This window comes from Eumetopias jubatus, unplaced genomic scaffold (genome assembly GCF_037043125.1).
Source record: "Eumetopias jubatus isolate StellerSeaLion01/CBP00866 unplaced genomic scaffold, mEumJub1_p1.0 scaffold_11, whole genome shotgun sequence".
In the NCBI taxonomy this organism is placed as follows: Eukaryota; Metazoa; Chordata; class Mammalia; order Carnivora; family Otariidae; genus Eumetopias; species Eumetopias jubatus.
The window spans coordinates 2834533-2856127 of record NW_028274817.1 but is presented as its reverse complement, the minus strand read 5'-3'; the positions used below and the strand labels follow the sequence as shown (position 1 = coordinate 2856127).

The 21595-nt window shown below is 54.3% G+C and overlaps 1 protein-coding gene across 1 annotated transcript in view; it reads left to right on the top strand.

The window, feature by feature from the left end:
* MAMLD1 (mastermind like domain containing 1) overlaps nucleotides 1-16826 on the top strand; it is a 115061-nt gene extending 98235 nt beyond the window's left edge. Inside the window, exons 4-6 of the mRNA XM_028091986.2 lie at nucleotides 8816-9059; nucleotides 15397-15481; nucleotides 16740-16826. Of these exons, the coding sequence (XP_027947787.1) occupies nucleotides 8816-9059; nucleotides 15397-15437 (285 nt within the window). The 3' untranslated portion in view covers nucleotides 15438-15481; nucleotides 16740-16826. The remainder of the gene's footprint in view (nucleotides 1-8815; nucleotides 9060-15396; nucleotides 15482-16739) is intronic.
* The last annotated feature ends 4769 nt before the right edge of the window (nucleotides 16827-21595 follow it).

The window sequence follows — 21595 nt, the reverse complement described above, 5'->3', positions numbered from 1 at the left end:
CCAAGGTGGTTTTCCCAGAGCAAGGCTTATCCATTGCTTGGCAGTCTTGAGCAAACCATGGACTTCTCCATCTACAGAGAATGGTGACTCTCACAGGTGACCTCTCAAAAGTTCTAGGGTGGGAGGGCAAGGAGTCCGCCCCAGGGAGACAGAATGGGCCAGAAGAAGACAGAAGATGAGGCTTTCAGTAAAAGGAAAGTAGAGAATGATAAAGGTTGGGAAGGGAGGAGACCAGCCGAGCAGTCGTGAGAAAGTTGCATAGTAGGAAAGCACGGGTTCATTTGTGGTTAGAATACCTACTTGCACAAAATAAGATCGAAATTCCAAAGCGATTTTTCCTTAACCTGTCAACTGATGATTTTCTTACGAATTTGAGTTGTTCCTTCAACATAGCACTGTATTTTCTGTTTACATGATTCCTGGTTTTTTCTAATCCTGGTTCTCTTAAATCCATACAATACGTACAGAAGAGCATATAAAGCATATGATAGTAAGACCAATAGCCATGGACCCACCAACCAGGTTAAGAAATGGAACATTCAAAATATCTTAGAAGCCTTCTATGTACCCCTCCCACTTCCCAGAGATAATGACTCTCCTGACTTCCAAGAGCCAACTCTAGGAATATGCCCTAGGCCCCTTGGTAAGCTTCGAGCTCCAATCTGTTTCAGTAGCTATTGTCTGCATAGGTTTCCACAGATGGCTCTTCCCATCTGTTTTGTGTTGATCCTCACTAGTTTCAATTTTAGATGGGGACCTTGTCATTTTCCAATCTCTTGATTACAAGAGTAATCTTTGTAGTAAACTTGGAAAGTGCAGGCAAGTATAGAGAAAACACAAATTCCATGGGACACTAAAATATATAAATATATGATATATAAATAAGCCAGGAGTAACCACTGTTAACATGTTGCAATACAACATTTAATTATTTTTTTAAAGATGTATTTATTTATTTGACAGAGAGAGAGAGAGAGAGAGAGAGAGAGAGAGAGCGGGGGAGGGGCTGAAGGAGAGGGAGAGAGAATCTTTTTTTTAAGATTTTTTTAATTTATTTATTGAGAGAGAGAGAATGGTAGAGAGCATGAGAGGGCAGAGGGTCAGAGGGAGAAGCAGACTCCCTGCTGAGCAGGGAGCCTGATGCGGGACTCGATCCCGAGACTCCAGGATCATGACCTGAACCGAAGGCAGTCGCCTAACCAACTGAGCCACCCAGGCGCCCCGGGAGAGAGAATCTTAAACAGGCTCCATGCCCAGCACAGAGCCCAACTCGGGCCTCGATCTCACAACACTGAGATCATGACCTGAGCCAAAATCAAGAGTCAGATGCTTACCCAACTGGAGCCCCTCAAGCACCCCTCACTATTTTTTCTATGCAAAAATATATATTTCACATTATTGGCACCCAGCTTTGTATATAGCTTTTTCTTTTATTGTGAAATATAGCATAGATGCAGAAAAGTGTGCAAGGCCTATATGTCCAGTTTAAAGAAGAAGTGTAAAGTGAAACCCTGTGTCACCACCAATTAAGGTTGAGAAATAGAATGTTTTCCCCCCTCCCCGATTCGACCCCCACATGCCTCTTGTGATCCCAGCCTCTCCTCCCCGCAGAGGCGACCACTCTCCTGATTCCGACATAATCTTTCTCTTGTGTTTCTATGTAGTTTCCTCACTTATGAATGAACTCTTAAACAGTTGCTTCATTTTGAAGAACTGAGCGGCGAGCACAAGCTAGATGCGTATGCAGCAAAGAGCCCTAGCGCCCCCATTAGCTGAAGGCTTCCAGAAGGGACGCTGAGAAGTCCTGGTTATTGTCCGCCCCCAGCTCCCCTTTTAGGGAAGTCGGTGGCCCAAGGCACAATGGACTGGGGCACGTATAGAGCCCACCACCATCAGGACGCCTGACAGGGTCATGGGCATGGTACTGGACACACCCAGAAGAAATATGGCTTTCGAGCTTGCCACAGCCTGCCTCCAGATCCTCCAGCCTCCAAGCGCAGGTCAACACAGGACACCTTTGTGGGGTGAAGTGAGCGTCCTCAGCTGATCCAGGGAGCAGGATCTAGAAGGCAGAGCAGGAATTCAGCAGCAAATGATCAAGCCAGATCTCTGCCATGGCCGAGGAGAGGCAAATACTCACGGACGTAGAGTGGGGGAGGGGATCCAGGCTCTACCCCATTACGTTGGGCCCCTCCATCCACTTCATCTCCCTTCCAGAGACAACCTGGGGCCCCTGTTCCTGAGCCCGATGAAGATTCAGCCATCCAGACCAAGCTACTTTTCCACCTTCCCCTCTGATGTCTTGTGATTCGGGCTGTGTAGTCAGTTATCCTTGGTTCTAGCTATTCTTTAACTTGGGAAACTATGGTGCTGTTGTCTCCTCTCCTGTTGGCCTTATCCTTGTGGGATTGTGTCTTTAAAAACAAAACAAAACCCTTACTGCACTTTTAGCGGGGCTCTGGGAGGGAGCGAAGTTAGATGCTTGCATTAAATCGGCTGTCTAAATCCGGAAGTCTCCAAAGGAAATCCTGCCGCTCCCTTCCTCGGTTGCCCGAATGTGATAGTTAGTTGGATGGCTCCTTTGGCACCCTGGGGCCTGTCAGCAGTGCTCACTGTACCCAGCAGGTACAGTGGTGGGGAAAGAATGTGGGTACGCATAAGCATAAGGGGTAGGCTTTGGACATTACATTTTTAGTATTTGTAATCAAGAGCCTGAATTTGGGAGTAGGTCAGACCCAAGTTTGGCTTCCAGTTCTGCCCCTTACCTACTGTGGACTTGGAGCAAGTCACTTCGTTTCTCGGAGCCTTATTTTCCTCCCTATAAAATGAGGAAAAGTAATGGTACCCATCTTTCAGGGTTGCCTTGGGAATTAAAGGGGATTACATGAAACTGCGGCATTTAATTCAGCGCCTGGCACATTGTACACGCTCAGCACATGGTAGGTGTTGCCATCACTGTCATCATCCTGAGACCCTAGGAACTTTCCAGAAGCTTCAGAGCAACTCGTGCCACAGGCCTCTTCTGGCTGCCACGGCTCTGGATTCCAGAAAGCCTCGATGCCCTCCCCCTTTACCCAGCCCTTGACGTCCTCCACAGCAGTGCTCTTGACCTCACCTTGCTCCTGGGATGATTCCCAGGGGCCCACCTAGCCTGACCAAGCACAGCTTTCCTATCTAATCACCCAGCATTGCTGACAGCAGGCACAGCACTGGCCACACTACACAAGGGCCCCACAGAAAATGGCCAGCCGAAATATCGGCAGAGGATTGCCGACCGGCTCTGCGCCTGGTGCTGTGGAGCCCCCAAGGGGCATCCCAGGCTCTAGCCTGGCTGATTCGCAGGCCACCTGCCTACTCACTGGGATTCATGCTGCAGAAAAGATATTTATTCCTTCATTCTGTAATTGATGTATACATTATTGATTTTGCCTTTTTGTGTTCTCTCAGCAAAGTAGCTGTTTACCAGTTGAACTTAATCTAAATTCCAAGTCTGAGGACTTGATTTGACCAAGTGAATTTGATTTGGGACTCCGTCAATTTTAGTCAGCGCCAGACATTTAAACTTCAAAAAATTGAAGTTAAATTATATACATTTATAAAGGGAAAAATCCCAGAAAACCTCAAACTCTTCCAGCTCTTGCATAGGGAATACCCTGCTCCAAGGACACTTTAACAAAATGCAAATTTACAGGAAAGCTCCACCCAGCGGGGGGGATTGGTGCTACCCTAGAGTTCTTGGCAGAATCTCTTCAGTGAGCCCTAGCTCCCTCCCACCCCCTGTACCACGTGGTCATAACAGAAATACCCCAACTCAGATTTCTCCTAATTTTAGGATACAGCTGTTGCAAAACAAAACAAAACAAAACAAAACACGTGGGTCACACAGTAGCCAACCCAGCAGCCATCCCACAGCTGTGGAACCCTAGCGGCCTTCCAGAATCTTCTCCCTGCTGGTCTGCTTATTATAATAGCAAAGGTTTCAGTCGGGCAATTTGATCGTGCAAAACTCAGGTCGTGGGCTTTGAAGTCAGACAATATCTGGGTTCTAGACCAGGCTCTGGCATTTACTAATGAATGACCTTGGGCAAGTTGCTCAATACATGGCAGAGGCATTATTGGTAATGAAGACTACCACTAGCTAATCTTCAGAGAGTGCGTGCAACAGGCATGAACAGGTGTTCGCTCGAGTCATCTTCATAACCCCTACGACACTGTGAATAATGTGCAGCCACGACCTCTCTTTCACAGATGAGGAAGTCGAGGCACAGAAGAGTTAGTAACTTCCTCCCAATGACATAGCTCTGAAGCGACAAGTCCATGGTTCCAGCCCAGACCTCTCTCCAGGGCCTGCATGCCCTCTTAGCCCCTACGCCAAAGAGCTGTGCTCTCCAGTACTTAGCCAGCAACCCCATGGGGCTATTTAAATCAATTTAAATCAATTTAAATAAATAAAATTAAGAATTCGGTTTTCCATTTGCACTAGCCACATTTCAAGTGCTCAGTTGCCACATGTGGCCAATGGCTACTATGTTGGACAGCGTAGGTAGAGAGAGCACTCTTTTCTTCCTGGGAGGATGATTCGACATCGTCTCAGAAAGTTCTGTCGGACAATGCTGCCTATAGAGCTTCTGGGATTTTATACCTTACAAAATCTGAGACTTGAGTTGTATAGCTTTCTTGTATTATTATTAATAGACAGCTGGTTGTGATAGATTGAAATGCCTTCTGCACTTGGCCAAGTAGGGCAATGGCAAACAAAAAGCCAAGAAGTTACATTACATTTTTCCTGTCTTCCCAATGCATTACTTCAAATTTACAAAATTGTCTCCTGTCACTTCTGTTTGACATGTAGGGACATTCACCGATTTGCCCCAAGATTCAGCTTCTTCCACAGCTCTGCCTTGACCTCTTTGGGTTATCTGGATAACATTTAGTACCCTAGTACATTCATCTCACCTGTGACTTTGAACGACGAGCTGGCTTCTGAAGTCGGCTCAGCCCCGAAGGACCCTGGGCTCTGAGAGTCTCTGTCATATGTGCCATGTCTCCGGTTCCTTCTCTCGGGCTTTCTCTGCTCACCTCTGTCACACGGTTAGTAAAGGCCAGGGAAAAGAAAGAAAGGAGCTCAAGGTTCCTTGCCTGAACTGCTGGATGATTCAGTCTGGGAATCTGCAAGCTCCCAGAAGCCAGTGGAATTACAGTACACAACCATAACCTTGTGAGTACACATACGCCTCCTTTCGAAGCTCTGTGGTGGAGAAGACTGGACCAATATCTGATCTAGTCAATAATTTATAGAGTTAGGACAGCCATCCACTTCTTGCAAAGCAGCTGAACGTTTATGGGGGTTAGTCATAACCTTCGCTTCATGCCCCAGAGCCCATTCGAGCTACAGTGACATCACAGAATAGCCAAGGAGGTGGAGTTACTCCAGTGTAAACGAAGGAGGACACCTCGGACTGCTCCTCTTCGGGTGCAGGGAAGGAGCCTCTGGACTTCCAAACCCAGGAGTTGCTTGGGTCTTAGCCACTCTGTAAATCAGATCCAGGTCTGTACGCCCCCTTGCCACCGTGTGTCCTGGGTAAACCTACCTCTGCTTCCTTGTTAGCTGAGGTTATTTGTACGGTGTGGTTACAATCCCACTCTGTTCTATCGATGGGTTTCATTAACGCAACAGGGTTGAAAAGGGATGAATAGACGTGTTTAAATGAGGGGCGAGTCTCTGTTTATCATTAACGTTCATCCTAGAGAGAGGCTAGCCCAGTCCTCACCAGATTACCATCTCCCGAGTGCCCAGCTCATCACGCCAAACCCCTAACGGAGTAAGGTCAGGGTAGAGGAGCTGGGTCTCAAAGGACGTGCGGGAGTCCCAGAGCGAAAACAGGGAGAAAGTGCATTCCAGGCTGGGCGAATCAAGGGGCGCCAGCTCAGAGGGCGGAACACACATGGTGGCCTTTGATGAGCTGAGCCTGGCATGATTGGAGGGCAGAGAACATAGCAGTATGGAACATGAAACCCGGCTCTTAGTGCTGCTGTGAGGACGGGAGGCCAAGCTTATGGACAGCCCAAAGAACAGAATTTAGCAGGCTGTGCTTGCATCCCTAGGCAGCTGCAAGCCATTGGCGGATTTTTCAGTGGGGAGGGACCCTTGGCCAACCTCAGTCCATCAAGCTCTCTGGCAAGCATGGAAAGCCCAGACCCAGGGAGCTGAGTGGATGTGAGTTCTGTGAAATGAGGCGCTACGACTATCAGACACTATCCATCCCATGGTCTACTTCTGCGAAATTTGGACTCAGGTGGAACTAGCCAGTCTAAGAGCTAGTGACCGTGCCCACCGATAATTGTTAATTGACTTGCTTTTCCGAGATTTTCGGTGGTACCAAAAAAAGAGATGGATTTACCTTACGTTTGGAAACCTCGGGGAGTTGAAGATGTCCCTAACAGCCTTTTCCTTGAAAGTTGGGCCTCACATTTATAGGGTGTGTGATAAGCAGGGGTTTTTTCCCCCCCAAATTAAATAAAACAGAGAAGATGCATGAGCATCGGTTATAAAGCACCTACTCCGTCAGAGTGCAGATTTGAATCTCATCTGTTTTATTGATTTCACTTTTCAACTGGGGATTGGAATGGTTCGCCAAGGGCTGCTCCCATTCTGCTCCCCTTGAGTGAGTGGCTCCAGATAGAACCGCTCACCGTGTTGGGGCATCCTCCACCGTGGGTAGTGTCCACGTGCCATCTGCAGATTGTTGCGCCTGCTGGACTACGGAGGCACTGCAAGCGTATGTTAACACTGATGCGGGGTTGGGGGGGGGGTCCTGTTTCTTGACCCGTCACTAATACCCTATAAGTCCCATGAAGCTACCAGGGATTCCTGAGCAAAAGCTTAAGGTGCTTCAGTTCCCTCCAAATAAGCCCTATTCATTGCTTTGAGGTTGTGGCATCATGGGCGGGCAATCAGAGCTCTGGTAATATTTGCATTTGGGGATTGTAAAAACTCCAACGTGGCTATAAAATAGCGTTTAGAATGATCAAGGAGCTAGGTATGCGGGCACAAAGAATTGTCAATTGTAGAAAGCCACGTTTCTGCTCGAGTCCCGGATGACTTTGCTCCAAGGACAAACTGAAGCTGCAGGGGGCCAGTGAGCTGGCTCTGTAGGGATGACCCACCCCAAGAGGAGGGGCGCTGGGCTCCCTGCACAGTCTGGATACCGTCAGAATGGCGAGGAAGTTTCCTTTCCCAAGTGCGCTGAGTTTACTTGCGAAGGATATTTTGTGTTGTTCTTTGATTTTGTATCTGTCTGGGGGACGAGTGTACTCTCTGAAACCCTCCAGGTAGTTTGATTGTCTTCCCGATCCCCTCTTTAAGTATTTATAATTTGTTCTTAGGAATTTGTCTGGAGCCCCCTCGTAACACTTTGCCTGAACTTTTCTAAATGGTGCGTTTCAGTAGTTTCTACATTTCAAAACTCGTTTTGCAATTTGGTAAGCTAATGACTGAGCACACACACACACACACACACACACACACACACACACTCCGTGGCAAACCACGTGTGGGCTTGGGAACCAGGCAAACCCGAGTTTGCATCCTGCTCTCCTACTAACTAGCTGTGTGACTTTGGGCAACTTAGTTAACCTCTCTGGGCCTCAGTGTGTTCATCCATAAAATACGGACCATAATAGCTCCTGCCTCGTAGACAGCTGCTTAAAGGACTGAGTGAGACCAGATGTCGAAAGCACTTGGGTCAGTGCCTGGTGCCGAGCAAATGCTCGATAAATTCAGTGGTGGCGATTTTTCTCGTTGCTTCGAATGGGACATCCAAATACCTAGTGGCCTGTCATCCATTGCGGGGACTTGTGCACAGGAGGTGCTTAGTAAGTGTTTGTTGCAATGAATTGAATTGATTCCAGCCGTTTAACTTAGTTTGGGGGATATAGATTTCCCTCTGTACCAGGACGCTAGGAGACACGGATGAGGACTCGCAGCCCAGGCGGTCCAGCGTGAGAGGGAGGAGGCCGTGTCCTGTAGAAGGAAGAGCCCGGTTATCAAGTGTGAGGTTTTCTAAAAATGCCTTTGGCTGAAAGAATTTGGGTCATAGGTTCCCTTCTGGCAAAGTCCCTGTCATCTAAAACGTGACAGCAAGGAAAGGTCCCCCCCACACACACACACCCAAGTCCCAAAGCCTTGGGGCCCCGGCAAGGTGAAGTACAGTGAGGGCTACAAGTTCAGGACTCGGCTGTGGTGGGGTTTACACTTGACTGTTTGGTTTTGCACTCACCATTTGGTTTTGCAGATTCCTCAGCATTTCTACACACACAAACCTGCACACCAGTTCAGAACTCTGTGCTCTGTTGGGGAAGGGGGGGGGCGGGAAGAGGGCGGGAGGGATCGGGATTGGTCGAGGTCATTGCCGATGAACCAGCTATCCGACCTGGCTTCCTTCCCGTTTCCAACAAGACAATGACTGATCAAGGCAGAGGATCCCTAACTGAGATCCATGGATGGGTGGGAATGTCCAGAAAACCCCTGAAATTATATGTAAAATGTTGGTGGGCTGGGAGAGGGGAAACACCACTGGGAGTGCTGTTTTCTGTGGAGAAAGACCATAGTTTCTAGTGGATTCTCAAAGGAGGTTGTGACCCAAGGCAATTAAGACTGCAAAGCTGTTTGGTTTTGTTGCCCCAGACCAGTTGGTGTGTGTAACCACGGCAGCCAAACACGACCCAGCTAGGCAGGCAGTCATGGCAGTGACAAGATCAGTCAGCAGCATTTTGTGGCCAAGCAGCTGATGGATTGTTCAATCGGTTGTTGTAGACTCATGTAGACAAAGCCTGCAAGCTTGGGGAAGCCAGGCCCCCCCAGGTCAGCCTCGGGCGACAGCCCCCATCCTGCCAGGCCCCGGGGAGCGAGTCCTTCCTGCCCGGCAGCTCGTTTGCTCATGAGCTGGCCCGAGTCACCTCCTCGTACAGTACCTCAGAGGCAGCGCCCTGGGGCGGCTGGGATCCGAAGGCCTGGAGGCAGGTGCCCGCTCCGCCACTGCCTAGCTGCGACGCTGTAGGTAAGTCACTTCCCCTGAGCCGCGCTTCCTCATCTGCCAACCGGGGCACAGTCCCCTGCTCAGCCTGCCCGCCTGCCTCACAGGGTTGTTGGGAGGAACACAGGAGGTGACAGCCCATAAAGCTCTGTACACCTAGGAGGGATCTCTAGTGCTTTCTCCACTGTGTCCTGGCCGGTCTTTGGCACAGGGACCACCCAAGCAAGCAGAGTGCTCCAGGCGCCTGAGCCTCACCTGCGGGGAAATGAGTGGGGGTCGCCCCGGGTGCAATTGCCCCCTCCCTGCGGTAAGCCTCCCAGCACCCTGGGTCCTTCCCTGCCTGTCTGTCCCTGCGGCCAGACTGTGAGCCCAAAGGGGGACAGGGGCTGGGCCTTCTGCACCTCCGGACCTCCCCCAGTGCCTGCCTGCTCTGTGCCCAGTGGGTGTTCAGGAACTGCCTCTCCTGCAAGCTCCGCTGTGGACTCCGCATCCCCAAGGGGTGCTCTGACCCCAGCCAAGACTTGTGCACCCTAGAAGTGGGAAGTCAGACCAGCCCACTGGAGCACCGGCAGCCGGAGGAGAGCAGGCCAAAGGAAGCCAAGCCAAGCCTGGTCCACGGTGGCTGTGAGCTTGGATCGTCCCCTGGAGTCTAGAAGGAATGGCTTGACTTGCCCTGCAGAGTCACATCAGTGGTCACGGGAGCAAGATGGTGGACGCCAGCCAGAGTTGGCCTTTGCTGAGAACACCATTTGAACCGCCGAGCTGTTGCTCTGGTGCATGAAATAGCAGTGTGCATGGGACGTCTGCCCTGTCTGCAGAAAAAAACAAAACAAAACAAAACAAAAAAAAAAACTGGAGAAATGAGCATTCGCTAAGTGATAGTGATCAGAAGATGGTCATCAGGCTGAAAGGGCCTCCGGGATTCTGGCCTTTAATGGAAATTCTGCTCTGGTACACATGGCCTTGTTCTCCTTAGGCCGCCGGGCCCCGATGGAAAGAACAAGCAGAGCCTTCTGCTCAAGGTCTATTGATGCCTCTCTCTTTGCCCCTTTGCTCAGTGTGCTCTTCAGCTGTTCAGTATCCGGCGGGAACAGGAGAAATCCTGTCCAAGTCAAAGCTGCCAGGCAAACAGAATTAGCAAAACTGGACGGGGACGTGGTCCACTCCGGGTGTCATCGGGCCCCACCCCGGTCTTCCCTGCCTTTCCCTTCCCTCACGAGTCCGACGTTGAGAGGGACCCCAGCTAGCTTGCCTCAGAGTCCTCTTCCCCTGCCTTATTGTGTCCCTTCCCAAGGCAACGCCCTCCGCCCAGCAGGGGACGGGGGCCAGGCAGATGCTCGGCCCTCAAAACTTCCCTAAGAAGCTTTGGAAGTTGGGCGCTCCGCGGGGGCTTTGAGGGACGGGCTGTCGCACCAGCTCAGCCGGCGACTCAGGAAGGCCGGACTCAGTGTGAGACGGAGGACACAGGCAGCGCAGGCGAAGAAGAAAGGCGAGCTGCAAACATGTTTGGTTCCTCTGCCCCGGGATCATTCCCAGCATTTAGACCAAGCCCTTCCGGGACCAGGCCTCCCTGAAACCACCGAGACAGAGGAGGAATCCGAATAGAGTTGGAGATCAAGTAGAAAGACAGAAACTGGAGAGTCAAGCAGCTGACCTACAGCTCTCTGCTTTTTGCTGGTGATGGCACTGATTTTGTGAAGCCCCTAGAGTCAGCCTCAGACTGGTCCAGACCCCAGAGCCCTAGCCTCTCCGTGGGCGAAGCCCCGGGGCCCCTACGCCAGGGTCCCGGAGGGGCCCAAGGGGCCCAGAAAGACGCCAGCAGAACACCCTCAGGGTTTCCGCCGTGCCCACCCGCTCTTGAGCCCTTCACTCTGCCGTAATTTTCTTTAGAAGATGTGTCACCATCTGAAGTGATCTTCTTTGATTAATTGATTTGTGTCTTGTCAGCCTCCCCCTCCATTATAAGGGCCGTAAGAATGAGAAGCCCAGCGCCATCCCCCAAGAAATGTGTGCCCGCTGATTGACAGAGGGACTTACCGGGCTGCTAAGTAAACCCCATCTTCCCATCCGGTATTTGAGCACGTTCATTCCCGGGGCTCCAGCGCCAGAGGCCCACAGCTCGCTGGGTGCACTCTGGGCCAGGAAGGACATTGAGCAGAGGCAACGCAAGAGGGCCAGATCTTGGCCTCAGCAGTCGACAGAGAGAAGTGGCTTGATGGCACACTCCTCAATCCCATCATTCTGGAGGCCTTCTGGAGAAACTGGATCATGGGCATTGAGAGTTAGGAGGCACCGGGAAACAAGGAACCTTGCCTGTCGTTCACTGTAGGAAGTCCCTATGGTTTCCAAAGGATACTGGTGAAGAATCGGATCCCAAGAGCATCAGCACCCCCTCCAACAGGGCTCCCAGTGGAAGTGTCTGCATTCCCTTCATCCACAGGCTACCGGGGAGCCAGAGCCCATGGGTCTCAGGCATCCCCATCCTCATGGGTGTAAGAGCCCCAAGAATTCCAATCTTGATTTCATGCTCTCCAGCAAGAATGCTGTCTTCCCTGTCATTTCAAAGGATAGGTCAGAAAGGTGGGTGAGTTGTTTCCAAATTTGGCTTCCAGAAACTACAAAAGAAGGTGTTTTTTCCTAGTGGAGTAATACACAAACAAACATGTGCAGTAGAGCTCATTAACCTTTGAACCTTTAAGATAGCTGAGTGCCTTCTGCTGTGTGGCAGGCTGGCTCCCCGTGGGGATACTCAGGGGGCAGGTCTGCTTGGAAAGGAAGCCTAGTTACCTAAAGGTAGAAAAAGATCCCCCCCCCCCCCCGACTTCCCGCGCTCCTGCTCCCCTCCCCCCACCCTCAGTGTGCTGCACAAAGCAAGGCTTCGAATCCATTCCCTGCCATCCCCCAGGAGCTATTCCTTTGGAATCCCCTTCTGAGTCAGAACGCTCTCCTCCTGGGGGCACTGGGGGGAATAACTTCAGTCTGAATCTGGCCAACATCCAGTAACCCTTTGCAGGCCTCTGGGTGTGAATCCTGCTGGTCATCTGCCCTTCTGCCTCTCCCCAACCTCCTCTGCCTGATTAAGTGGCTGAATCTGTGAGGAGACCCTTCTTCCCCCGCAGTGGAGAGGAAGCATCCAGGCTTACAGGAGGTGGCTGAAGGAAGAAGCCGACGCAGCTTCCGGCCTGGCCTGCTAGTGGGGGCTGCTGTGTGAGGCTCAGCCGAGTCGGGGGGCAGTGGTGGGGTCCAGGCCAGCCTCTCACCCCTCTCTCTCTGGCCTAGCACACACAGATGAATCACTAGCCCTTCCATGAGCCCCCAGAGTTGGGTGAGGGCTTTGCAGCTTCCTGGGCATCAGCATGAAGCTTCTAGAAAGGCAGCCCCAGAGCTTCCAGGGTTGCCTGTCCTGCCTGAGACCTGTCTGTGAATGTGGCACCTTGGCCGAGCAGGACCGGGGCGGGGGGGGGGGGGGGTGACAGGAAAGAACTGGGGCCCTAGTTCTCTGGGAGACTTCCTGATGGCCCCAGGCCCAGCACAGTGACCACCATGGGGGAAGGACACCCGGGCTCACACAGCACTCACCTGACACTGCCCGGTCGGTGTCTCCTGGCACAATAGCACCGAGCACCATGACAACTGCAGCCCTAGAAAAATGACTCATTTGATGATCTGCTCCATAACCATGCTTAGGAACAGCCACAGGTTGCCTGAGCCATCCTTCACAAGCGTCCGTCACTAAGCAGCAACTTTCAGCCATCACTTCCTCCTGGTCACTGAAAACATTTGTCATTTCCTGTTTTCTCCATTTTCCAACGATTCTAATTGTCAGTGTCAAAAGGCAACAACTGTTTTCTTGGGGCTTATCTTTGGAGCACATTGATTCAGAACAAAGGATGGGGGCCTCCGTCTGCAAAACAAAGGAAGCAGCCTCCTGGGGAGGCCTCCTCTGCCCGGGGCCAACAAGACCAGGCCCGGAGGAGAGGGCTGCGGGGCCTCTGGACTCCCCAGCCTAGTGAAGAGACTCCTGCTTGATGGCGGTGTCCCAGGATGCCAGAGGCCCAGCCCCGCAGGCCCGGTGCCAACGTGCCATTTGAACTTGGGAGTTTCTGTAGCCATCCCGCTGACCAGAGTTTCCCTGAAACTCGGGAAGCTCCGGATTCTGTGTTTCCTTGGATGAACACCAGCCAACGTCCCCTGGTCCCTGTAACTCTAGACTGTTGGAGAAGCGCTCTCTTTCATCTGGCCAACACCACCCAGTTCCTCCACCCTTTGACCCCTGCCCCAGCCCAGCCTTCTCTTTTATTTCCTGTGCCCTTGGGGTGCCTTTCCTCTCTACTGCCTTCCCTTTGGACTCTTCCACCCTTCCCCTGCTTTTTCTTTGGTTGTGCTCTGTGGCCTCCACCTGCCCCGACCCCCCCCCCCCACCCTTGTACAACTTCGGTGTTTGAGGAAACTGATGGGGCAGACGGTGGGGACGGATTTAGGGTTGATGTTGACCCAGCCAGCCACAGGAACCAGTCCCCAGAAGCAGCTGGTCCCCAGAAGCAGTGGGCCGAAGAGGCTAGAGAGGCCTGAGCACTGGGTCTGCAGTTGGGAGACAGTGCGCTTCCTAGCTGTGTCACTCTGGGCATGTCATTTAACCTCTCCGAGCCTCAGATGTCACATGATAAGCTGGGGCCGTAGATCTTCTGCCCAGATCTCTGAGGGCTGGCATAAGGGTCCAAGGGAAGAACAGACGTGAAAGGGCTGCCCCCAGTGTTGCAGGCAGAGCCTAGCTTCCAAGCCTCACTTCCTGTCTGGGGCGGTCATGTGACCCCCCATGCTCCGCAGTGGCCAGATCCCTAACTGGAATGACATAGCAGGGCGGACCTTGAGGAGGATGTGAAAGAATGAGCGCAGGCCGTTCAGGACAGTGAGCACGGGTGGGCTGGCCCCGGCCCCCCCAGGTTCTAGCAGGAAAAGGGCAGCTCCATGGGCCGCCCAAGGCGTGGCCCCAGTGGAGGGGAGCAAGGGCCCGGATAGGAAGCAGGCTAAGGACAGGACGGTGAAATGGCTTCTGGTGTCGTCTGCCTGCCCCGTGCCTGGGGTCTGTCCTCTAAGGCTTGGCAGGCCTGGGAGCCCAGCATTCTCCCCAGGCGCCAGCCCTCCGCCGGCCCAGCCCACACTAGCCCCACTGAGGGCAGAAATGCAGGTCCTGCCAGGCAGCCCGTGTTATAGGTCAAGTCCTCTGGCATCTGGGGGGATGCAGCTCAACAAGTGGACTAAGGTGGGGGGATCCTCCCTGACGGAGCTGCCTTGGTTGTCAGCACCCTATCGAGCAGGCTTCCTGAGAAGGGGAGAGAGATGGCAGTGGGTGAGCACTGCACTGGGAGTCGGACCTGGGTCCCACTCACAACCTGACACCGAATGGCTGAGGGTCTCAGGGCAAGTCGTGCCTGCGGGGCCCTCGTCCGGTTCTCTGCTGGCTGTCTCCTTGAGCCACTCCCAGACTCCGTGCTGGGCCTGCGGCCCTGAAGCTTGGCCCCTCCCCTACCCCACCAGCTGCCCCTGTGATGGAGACGGGAAGCTCGTCCCAGTTGCCCATGCTCCAGCCAGGCAGGAAAATGAAGGGAAGTTGGCAGCGAGTGGCTATGCTGGGTGGCAGACAGTGCATTTATCTGACCGTGTGATCATCCTGCCGTTCGTGCCAGGACCACCCAGAACAAGTCTGGGCCCTTTCCCCATGACAGCCCTGCAGAGTCTGGGTACCCACCGCCACATAGCCCAGGGTCTGCTCTGCCCCATCCACGGCATCCCTGGTTTGCTCAGCCATTCGTGGTCTGCACAGTTCCGGGTGCGAGCCCTACCCCTATCAGTTAGTGCGCTCACAGTGCAGCCAGTCCATCTGGGTCTCCCTGAGACTGGCACGCCCAGACTCTTGTCAGCACTGTAGACATGGTCTGGCCAAGGCAGAGGAGTGTAGGACTGTCACCTCCCTCCTTCGACATACTCTGCTTCTATTAATGCAGCCTAATGTTACATTTGCTCTTTTGGTGACCACATCTCACTGCTGACCCATCCTGAGCAGAAGGACATCCAAAATGCCTGAACCTTTTCTCTGTGTGCTCTTGCTGTTAAACTCTGTCTCTCCTGCCCCATCCTATGCTGTCGCAGTTGATTTTTTAACCCAGGTGCAGAATCCTACTTTTGTTTATACCTGTGAAATTTTGCTCGGGAGGGCGGGGCATGCATGCAAGTGTGTGTTGATGTGTTCACTCATGCTTTCTGCTACACCAAAGCCAAGTCCTGGGCCCCCACACAGCAATCCCAAGGCTAATTTTCTTGGTAGCCCCCGTCTAACACGTCTTTCTCATCTTCTGTTTAGCAAGAGAAGCAGAGATCAGGTCTTACGGCAATGACCCCTGAACAGCGGAGTGCATATATTGCCCAACAGATGAGTCAATTTCAAGGTAAGCAGTTAAGGTCATTGTTCCCAAAGGGGCAGGCGGGGGTTGGGGGGGGTAGGGGGATAGGGGGTGAGGGGTGAGAACTCACTGCAGAGTAAGCAGTCGCTGTCAGTGTTTCTGAAAGCGCTGAGGGAGGGAAGGGAGGTCTGCAACTCAGTTAAACAGCACGCAGGCTGGATCGACCCCACATTGAAAGCTTCAGCAGCATCCCGATCGAAAGCCAGGTTTTAATGACTCTAAAATCAAAACTTAAGTCAAGAGATTAACTAAATTGAGTCAGGCCCCTTAAAGCAGTTATTCTCGAAAGGAGAAAGGCACACCTTCAGGGTTCTGGTCCTGTCCTCGCCACTGCTGGGGTGACCTTCCACTCTCAGTGTTCCTGAGCCATCTCTCAGGCATGGACAGTGGAGCAGGGGTTGGGGACGCTCTTCCTCAAAGAGTCTGTGGCAGGGGCTCCCGGAGCCTCCACAGGTAGCAGGGGTCCCCACCCTACCATGGCAGCTACGAATGTAATCCACATTTATTGGCCGGGGATACAGCAGTTAACAAAAAAAAATGTCAGGCATGGTCCCCACTTTGTGAAGCTTCCAGCCTAGCCGGGGAGATGAGTGTTAAACAATCCCTACGAGCCAGTGAAGTGATATTGGGCCAGGCCAAGAAGACTCTTAACCTGGGGCTGGGGGAGGCTGCTTGCCCTCCAGCAGGTGGTCAGCTTCTTCGTTTTAGCCCAGGGCCACCTCCGTTCTCCTGCAAGAACCCCCGTTCCTTTGGGCATGGCACCAGCTGAATGTCCCAGCTGCCCAAGCCGGAGTAGCATGCCAGGCATGCTTCAGCTGCAGTGACAGGACAGACAAGGTCCAGGAAGGCCATCGGCAAGGAGTGGCCCTCTGCCAAGGCGTGCGCAGTGCCAGGCCTGCGTACAGAGTGCTGAACATAAAAGCAGACCCAGACCCTGGCCTTGGGGAGCTTACCATCTACCTGAAAAAAATAGACCGATAAGCTGGCATTTTCAGTCCGATGTGATCTTCTCTTGGTGCGTGTGTTGTGGGGGAGCTGGGGGCACCGACCCGGGGAGTCTGGGAGGGCTTCCCAGAAGAACTGCAGTCAGCTGAGGGTGGCGGAAGACGGGGAGTTGAGAAGAGCTGGGGAGCCAAGGGCAGAAGGCAAGAGGTTGGTGCCGTGGCAGGGGCCGCCTGCCAGCCGATGCAGCCCAAGTTGAGGATGACTGTGGCACTGACCTCCCACTTCTCTCTTTCTGTAGCCGTCCAAGAACAAGTCACCTCCAAGTGTAGCCAGACCAAGGCAAGCCCCCCATCCAGTCAGCCCATGATGCCACCCAGAGCTGGGCTCCTTCAGAACAATCCGAATCCAGCAATGATCCCACCCACCAGGCACCAGAGCTGCGAGGGCATGGGCATGGCCTCGCCGACTCTGGGCAAGCAACAAGGAATTTTCCACCGTAACCCCCCGTTCCCCATACCCTCGCGCCCGGGCCAGAACCCCCCGGGCAGCCGTCGTCCACAGATTCCCAAGGCGGCCCCCTCAGGAGCGCCCCTGCCTGGGTTCTGTCCCAGACCCCTGGGCAGCCAGCTCCCAAGTCCCCACCAGCTCAGACAGCCCTGTGTGCCAAGAATGCCTGCAGTGTTCAATGATGCCGCGTGGGCGGCGGCCGCGGCGGCGGCTGGGACCACAGCGGGCTCGAGGGAGCCCCCCCTGAGCCGCGTAGACCGTAGCATCCAGCCGCACTTTGATAGCAACTCGATCTTCACCAAGGCGCCCGCCAGAGCTCCCCTGGTAGCCCCGACGTTCCCATCGCAGCAGGCAGCCGTGCCCCCTGGTCAGGTGGCCCCAGGAGGCAGGCCTGGCCAGAAGGTGAGTGCTGCTCTGGTCAGCCCCAGCTTCGGCCTGCTGGGCAACCAGAGCCTCAGGCAGAGCCCGGTGCGAGGTCCCGTGCCCGTGCTCAACGCCGCCAAGTCCCTCCAGCAGGGCATGGCCAGCTTTGGTCCCGTGAGTCCCATACAGGGCATCGAGCCGCCAAGCTCTGTGGCCGCCGCCGCCACCGCCACCTCTGCCATTGCCGCCAGCCAGTCCCCAGGTCCATTCGGCAGAATGGGTACCCCCCCTGAGCTGCCACCCTACGACTTTTTGTCCCCAGCCCCGCCGCCACTAAAGGGTCTGCTCTCAGCCCCTGACTGCAGTGAGGTGGATTTCTTTGAAGCCCTCTTGAAAGGCCCCAGTGGGAGCCCAGAGGAGGGCTGGGTGTGCAACCTGAGGCTCATCGATGACATTCTGGAAGAGCACGCCGCCGCCGCCGCCGCCGCCGCCGCTGCCCCCGCCGCTGCCCCCCAGAGCGCTGGGGGGCTTTAAGTGCCCGTAGAAACCCCCGCGCCCTCACCACGTTAGGCAGTGGCGTGGAGCCATGGCCAATCCACCGCCCGCCGCACAGCCACCCAGTTGTTTCCTCCCCACAACCTGAGTGGCATCCGCCTGTGCTCATCCCTCTCTCTACCTGTGACAGAATGGAAAGCTGGTGATTTTTCAAGCTACCTGTACATAATTTGAAAATTTTGTAAATGGTTTTCCTAAACGTTAATGACAGAAGTATTTATACTTCATTTTGTGACTTTGTAAATAAAGTGACGGCTTTTGTTTCAGTAGAGTTGTGTTTATTATGCATTGTTTGTGTTTATTATGCACTGTCGCCAATACGCAGGTTGTGTTCGTTGCTCCAGCGCTCCCGTGTGAAGCTCCAGTGCTACCTTAGAAGCCAGGCGGTTGAGTCACTTAACGGTTTTGATGCAGTGAGAGATGTGGATGTGACCAAGAGGCATTGTACAAACTGACAAACGCCAAATAGAAACCCCTTGGCCATTTATTGCCATTTTCACTAAAAATGCTATCGTCCTGTGTGATTCTGAAACTCTTGCAAACCTGTCTCCGCTGGCTCTTAACTGATGCGCATATTACAGCAAGCTTTACAAGTGCCCTGCAGGGGCAATTTGCCAGGAGGCTAAGAGTTCTGAGGCTTTGGGAGGGGTGTAGAGAGGGCCTGTGAGCTGCACACTGGCCGCGCTGTCCACCCTGAGGATCCAGAGTGTCCTCTCTTGATCATTCAGACAGAGAGAACCCCAGGCTCCCACTTCCCCAGTGGCACCTTGCAGGGTGGAGGTGAGAGGTTCCTGGTTTTAAAGCCTTTCAGTATTTGTTTTCATGTAAGGTCTGTGGTTGGGGGGGAGGGTGGGGGGGTAGTCTGTAAACATTAATAGTTGACTTGGGGTTTGTCTTTGATGGTTTTTATCTGCAATTATCGTCATGTATATTTAAGTGTCTGTTATAGAAAAACCCACACCCACTGTCCTGTAAACTTTTCCTCAGTGCCCAGACTTGTGTAATCACGTTTTAATTGCCACCTCCCCCTTCGCCTCTACATTTGAAATCTGGCGTCTGTTTCCAGCCAGTGCGTTTTTTCTTTGTACTGTAATAAACAGCCAGGAGAAAAGTGCCTCTATGTTTTCATTTGTCAAGGGAGCATCCGTTACTGACGCACCCGTGTCAGCTAAGCCTGCTGATGTCTTTGGTTCTTTGGAGAGGCTGCTCGGTCGGTGTCTTGTGCCGCGGGAAGATGCTGCACCGAGGGCTGAGGGTAAGAAGTTTGTGAAGCACGTCATCTCCCCGCCCCCCGCCCCGCACTTCCCCGGCCTTCATTTTACCGAGAAGGAAAGAGGCCGCTGAAGTAACTGCACTGGCGGCAGGGGGCAGGGGGCGACTTGCACCGCCAGTCCAGACTCTCTGTACCCCAGCCTCTTTCCACTGAGGGGGTGACAGACCCAATTAAAGATCCGTATTCCTGCCATGTAAAGGACACCCATACAGGGCGCGGGAGAGGGGGGGCGCTGAGGCAGGCCGCAGGTTGGCTGCACGAGAGGGTGAAGTCCTGCCACTTCGCAAAGACGGCCCGGGAGAGGAGGGATTTGCCGCCTCCCCTCCACCTCCTCTCCCAAAGCCTAGGCTCAACCCAACCCCGTTCACCCAGAATGCGGAGCGGGAGGAGCTCGGCGGCCCGGAGGCGGGGCCGCCAGGGCCGCCGAGCTCCGCTTCAAGTCCGGGACCGCAGTGGAAGGGGAGTTACCCCGGCGCTTCGCCCCGCGACCCTCCCCCGTCGGGCTCCGCCCCCGTCGAGCTCCACCCCTTCCGAAGCCCCGCCCCCTTGGAGTCCCGGCACCGCCCCTTCAGTCCCCACCAGCTGCCCCGCCCCCGGCCGGCCCCGGCCTGTCCCCTCCGCTCTACTCCCGGCCGGCCTTTGCCCCACGAGGGTTGGCTGCCGGTTGTTTCCGATTCCAACAGCCCGAAAACCACAGGGACTCCTGTGACTCCACACTCGGGACTTCCCCACAGCAACAAAGTGGCTGCCACGGAGCTTAATACGGATTCGGCTTAAGGTCGGGCCTCATTCAGAAGGGGCCCCAACAGGATGGCCGGGAGCGTGCCTCTCCCGTGGAAGCGCACGTCCCCAAAGGTAGCGGGGAAGCTAGTTGGGCGGCCCCTGCCCTGCGCTGGTTGGCATCGCTTGTAGCACAAACTGAATACCTCACATTCATGCCCCTAACCGCCTGGGAGAGCTGACACCCTCACTCCTGGACGTACAAAATGGTCCACCACAACGGCACGCTTCGGCGGCTGAGGGAGGCGCGTACACCGAGGCATCCTGTCCTGTCCGATAGAGACTAAAATGCTCCAAGAGGTTGCCCCCACCCACCATTCTCAATGGCTGTGACTAAGGGCAAAGATGGGCAGCCTTGGGACCAGAGGGGTGGTGGGCTCAGTCGTTACTCAAAAGCCCCGCCCTTGGCCCGCGGGCTCCACACCCGCCGCTCCTGCCGGCAGAGCGTCCCTCCTATAGGTGTGAGTAATGGATGTGTCCTACAGGTGTCACTGCGCTCCAGGCCTCACTCCGTGTCACAGTCTTTGCCCCTGCTCCCCCTGCCCCTCGCAGGCAGCACCTCCCCAGGAGCCATCCTCACTGGGACTCCCAGTGTTCCCTCAAGTGCCCCAGGGTGCCAGGCTCCGAGCGGGCCCCAGCTTCACCTCAGGGCCATGCCAGGGCACTCAGGCCCAGCTCTCCAGTCCCCTGTCTCCAATGGGCCCAGGGGCATCAGGGGTTGGGCCAGGTGCCCTTCCTGATTCTGTGTTGGACCCACCTGCCCAGTGACTGTTGCTCATAGACAGCCCGTGGGGGGCTGAATGTCTGTAGATCCCCCAACCCAGCCCTCCCAGTCAGGCCTCCTCAGCCTTCCAGAGGGCTCCGGGGGCCACAGCTGTCCCCACTCTGCTGGCTGTCTGAGCCCCCAAAGAAAAGCTGAGCTCAGCCCACTGGACTGGTTGCATCTTCCACCTGGAGGGCTCACTGCCCACCCCTGCCAGCCATGACCTCGAGGCCGAGCCTGCATGGACAGCAGTGTTGAGGGGTCCCTGAGCAAGTCCCACCACCCCACCAGAGCATGGTCTCACTGACCCTCCCCCCCCCCCCGAGCCGTCCTTTCCCCTCTGATCTCGGGCCCTTCCCTGTTCCCCCAGCATGGTTGTCCCAGGCTTCTCCTTGGAGGCGACAGCTCCCACCCCCTGTTCTGCTGCCACTTAGCTCCCCTCTCTTTTGTGCCTTCAGCCTCTCCTCTGATGGATTCCGCCCAGGGGCTTCCAACCCGGCCATGTTCAAAAGGCCCTAAATATCATAGCCCACCCAGCCGCAGCTCTAACTCCCTGCCGCCCTCCCACTCACTCCTCAACCCAGAGCGACCTAGCTCCAGGCCCCACTCCTTCCCCAAACACACTACTCAGAGTATGGCTTCCTCCTGGCCATTAAGTCCAATGCAAGCTTTGCATTGGATTTGCCCCTTCAGCAGCACTGGACTCTCCCTCCTTCCAGAAAAGCACCGTCCCTTAGCTCCTGGGAGCCTCTGGCCTGCAGCCTAGCCCTCTCCTGCTCTGAGATCTGTTCTGTCCTGCCCCTGTATGGGAAGACACTGCTCCTTCCATTACTTCCTCTCACTCTCACTTGGGTAGGATTTCTTCCCCCTTTCCCGCCCTTCTCCTGGACAGACAAATGGGTTTTGAGCCTGC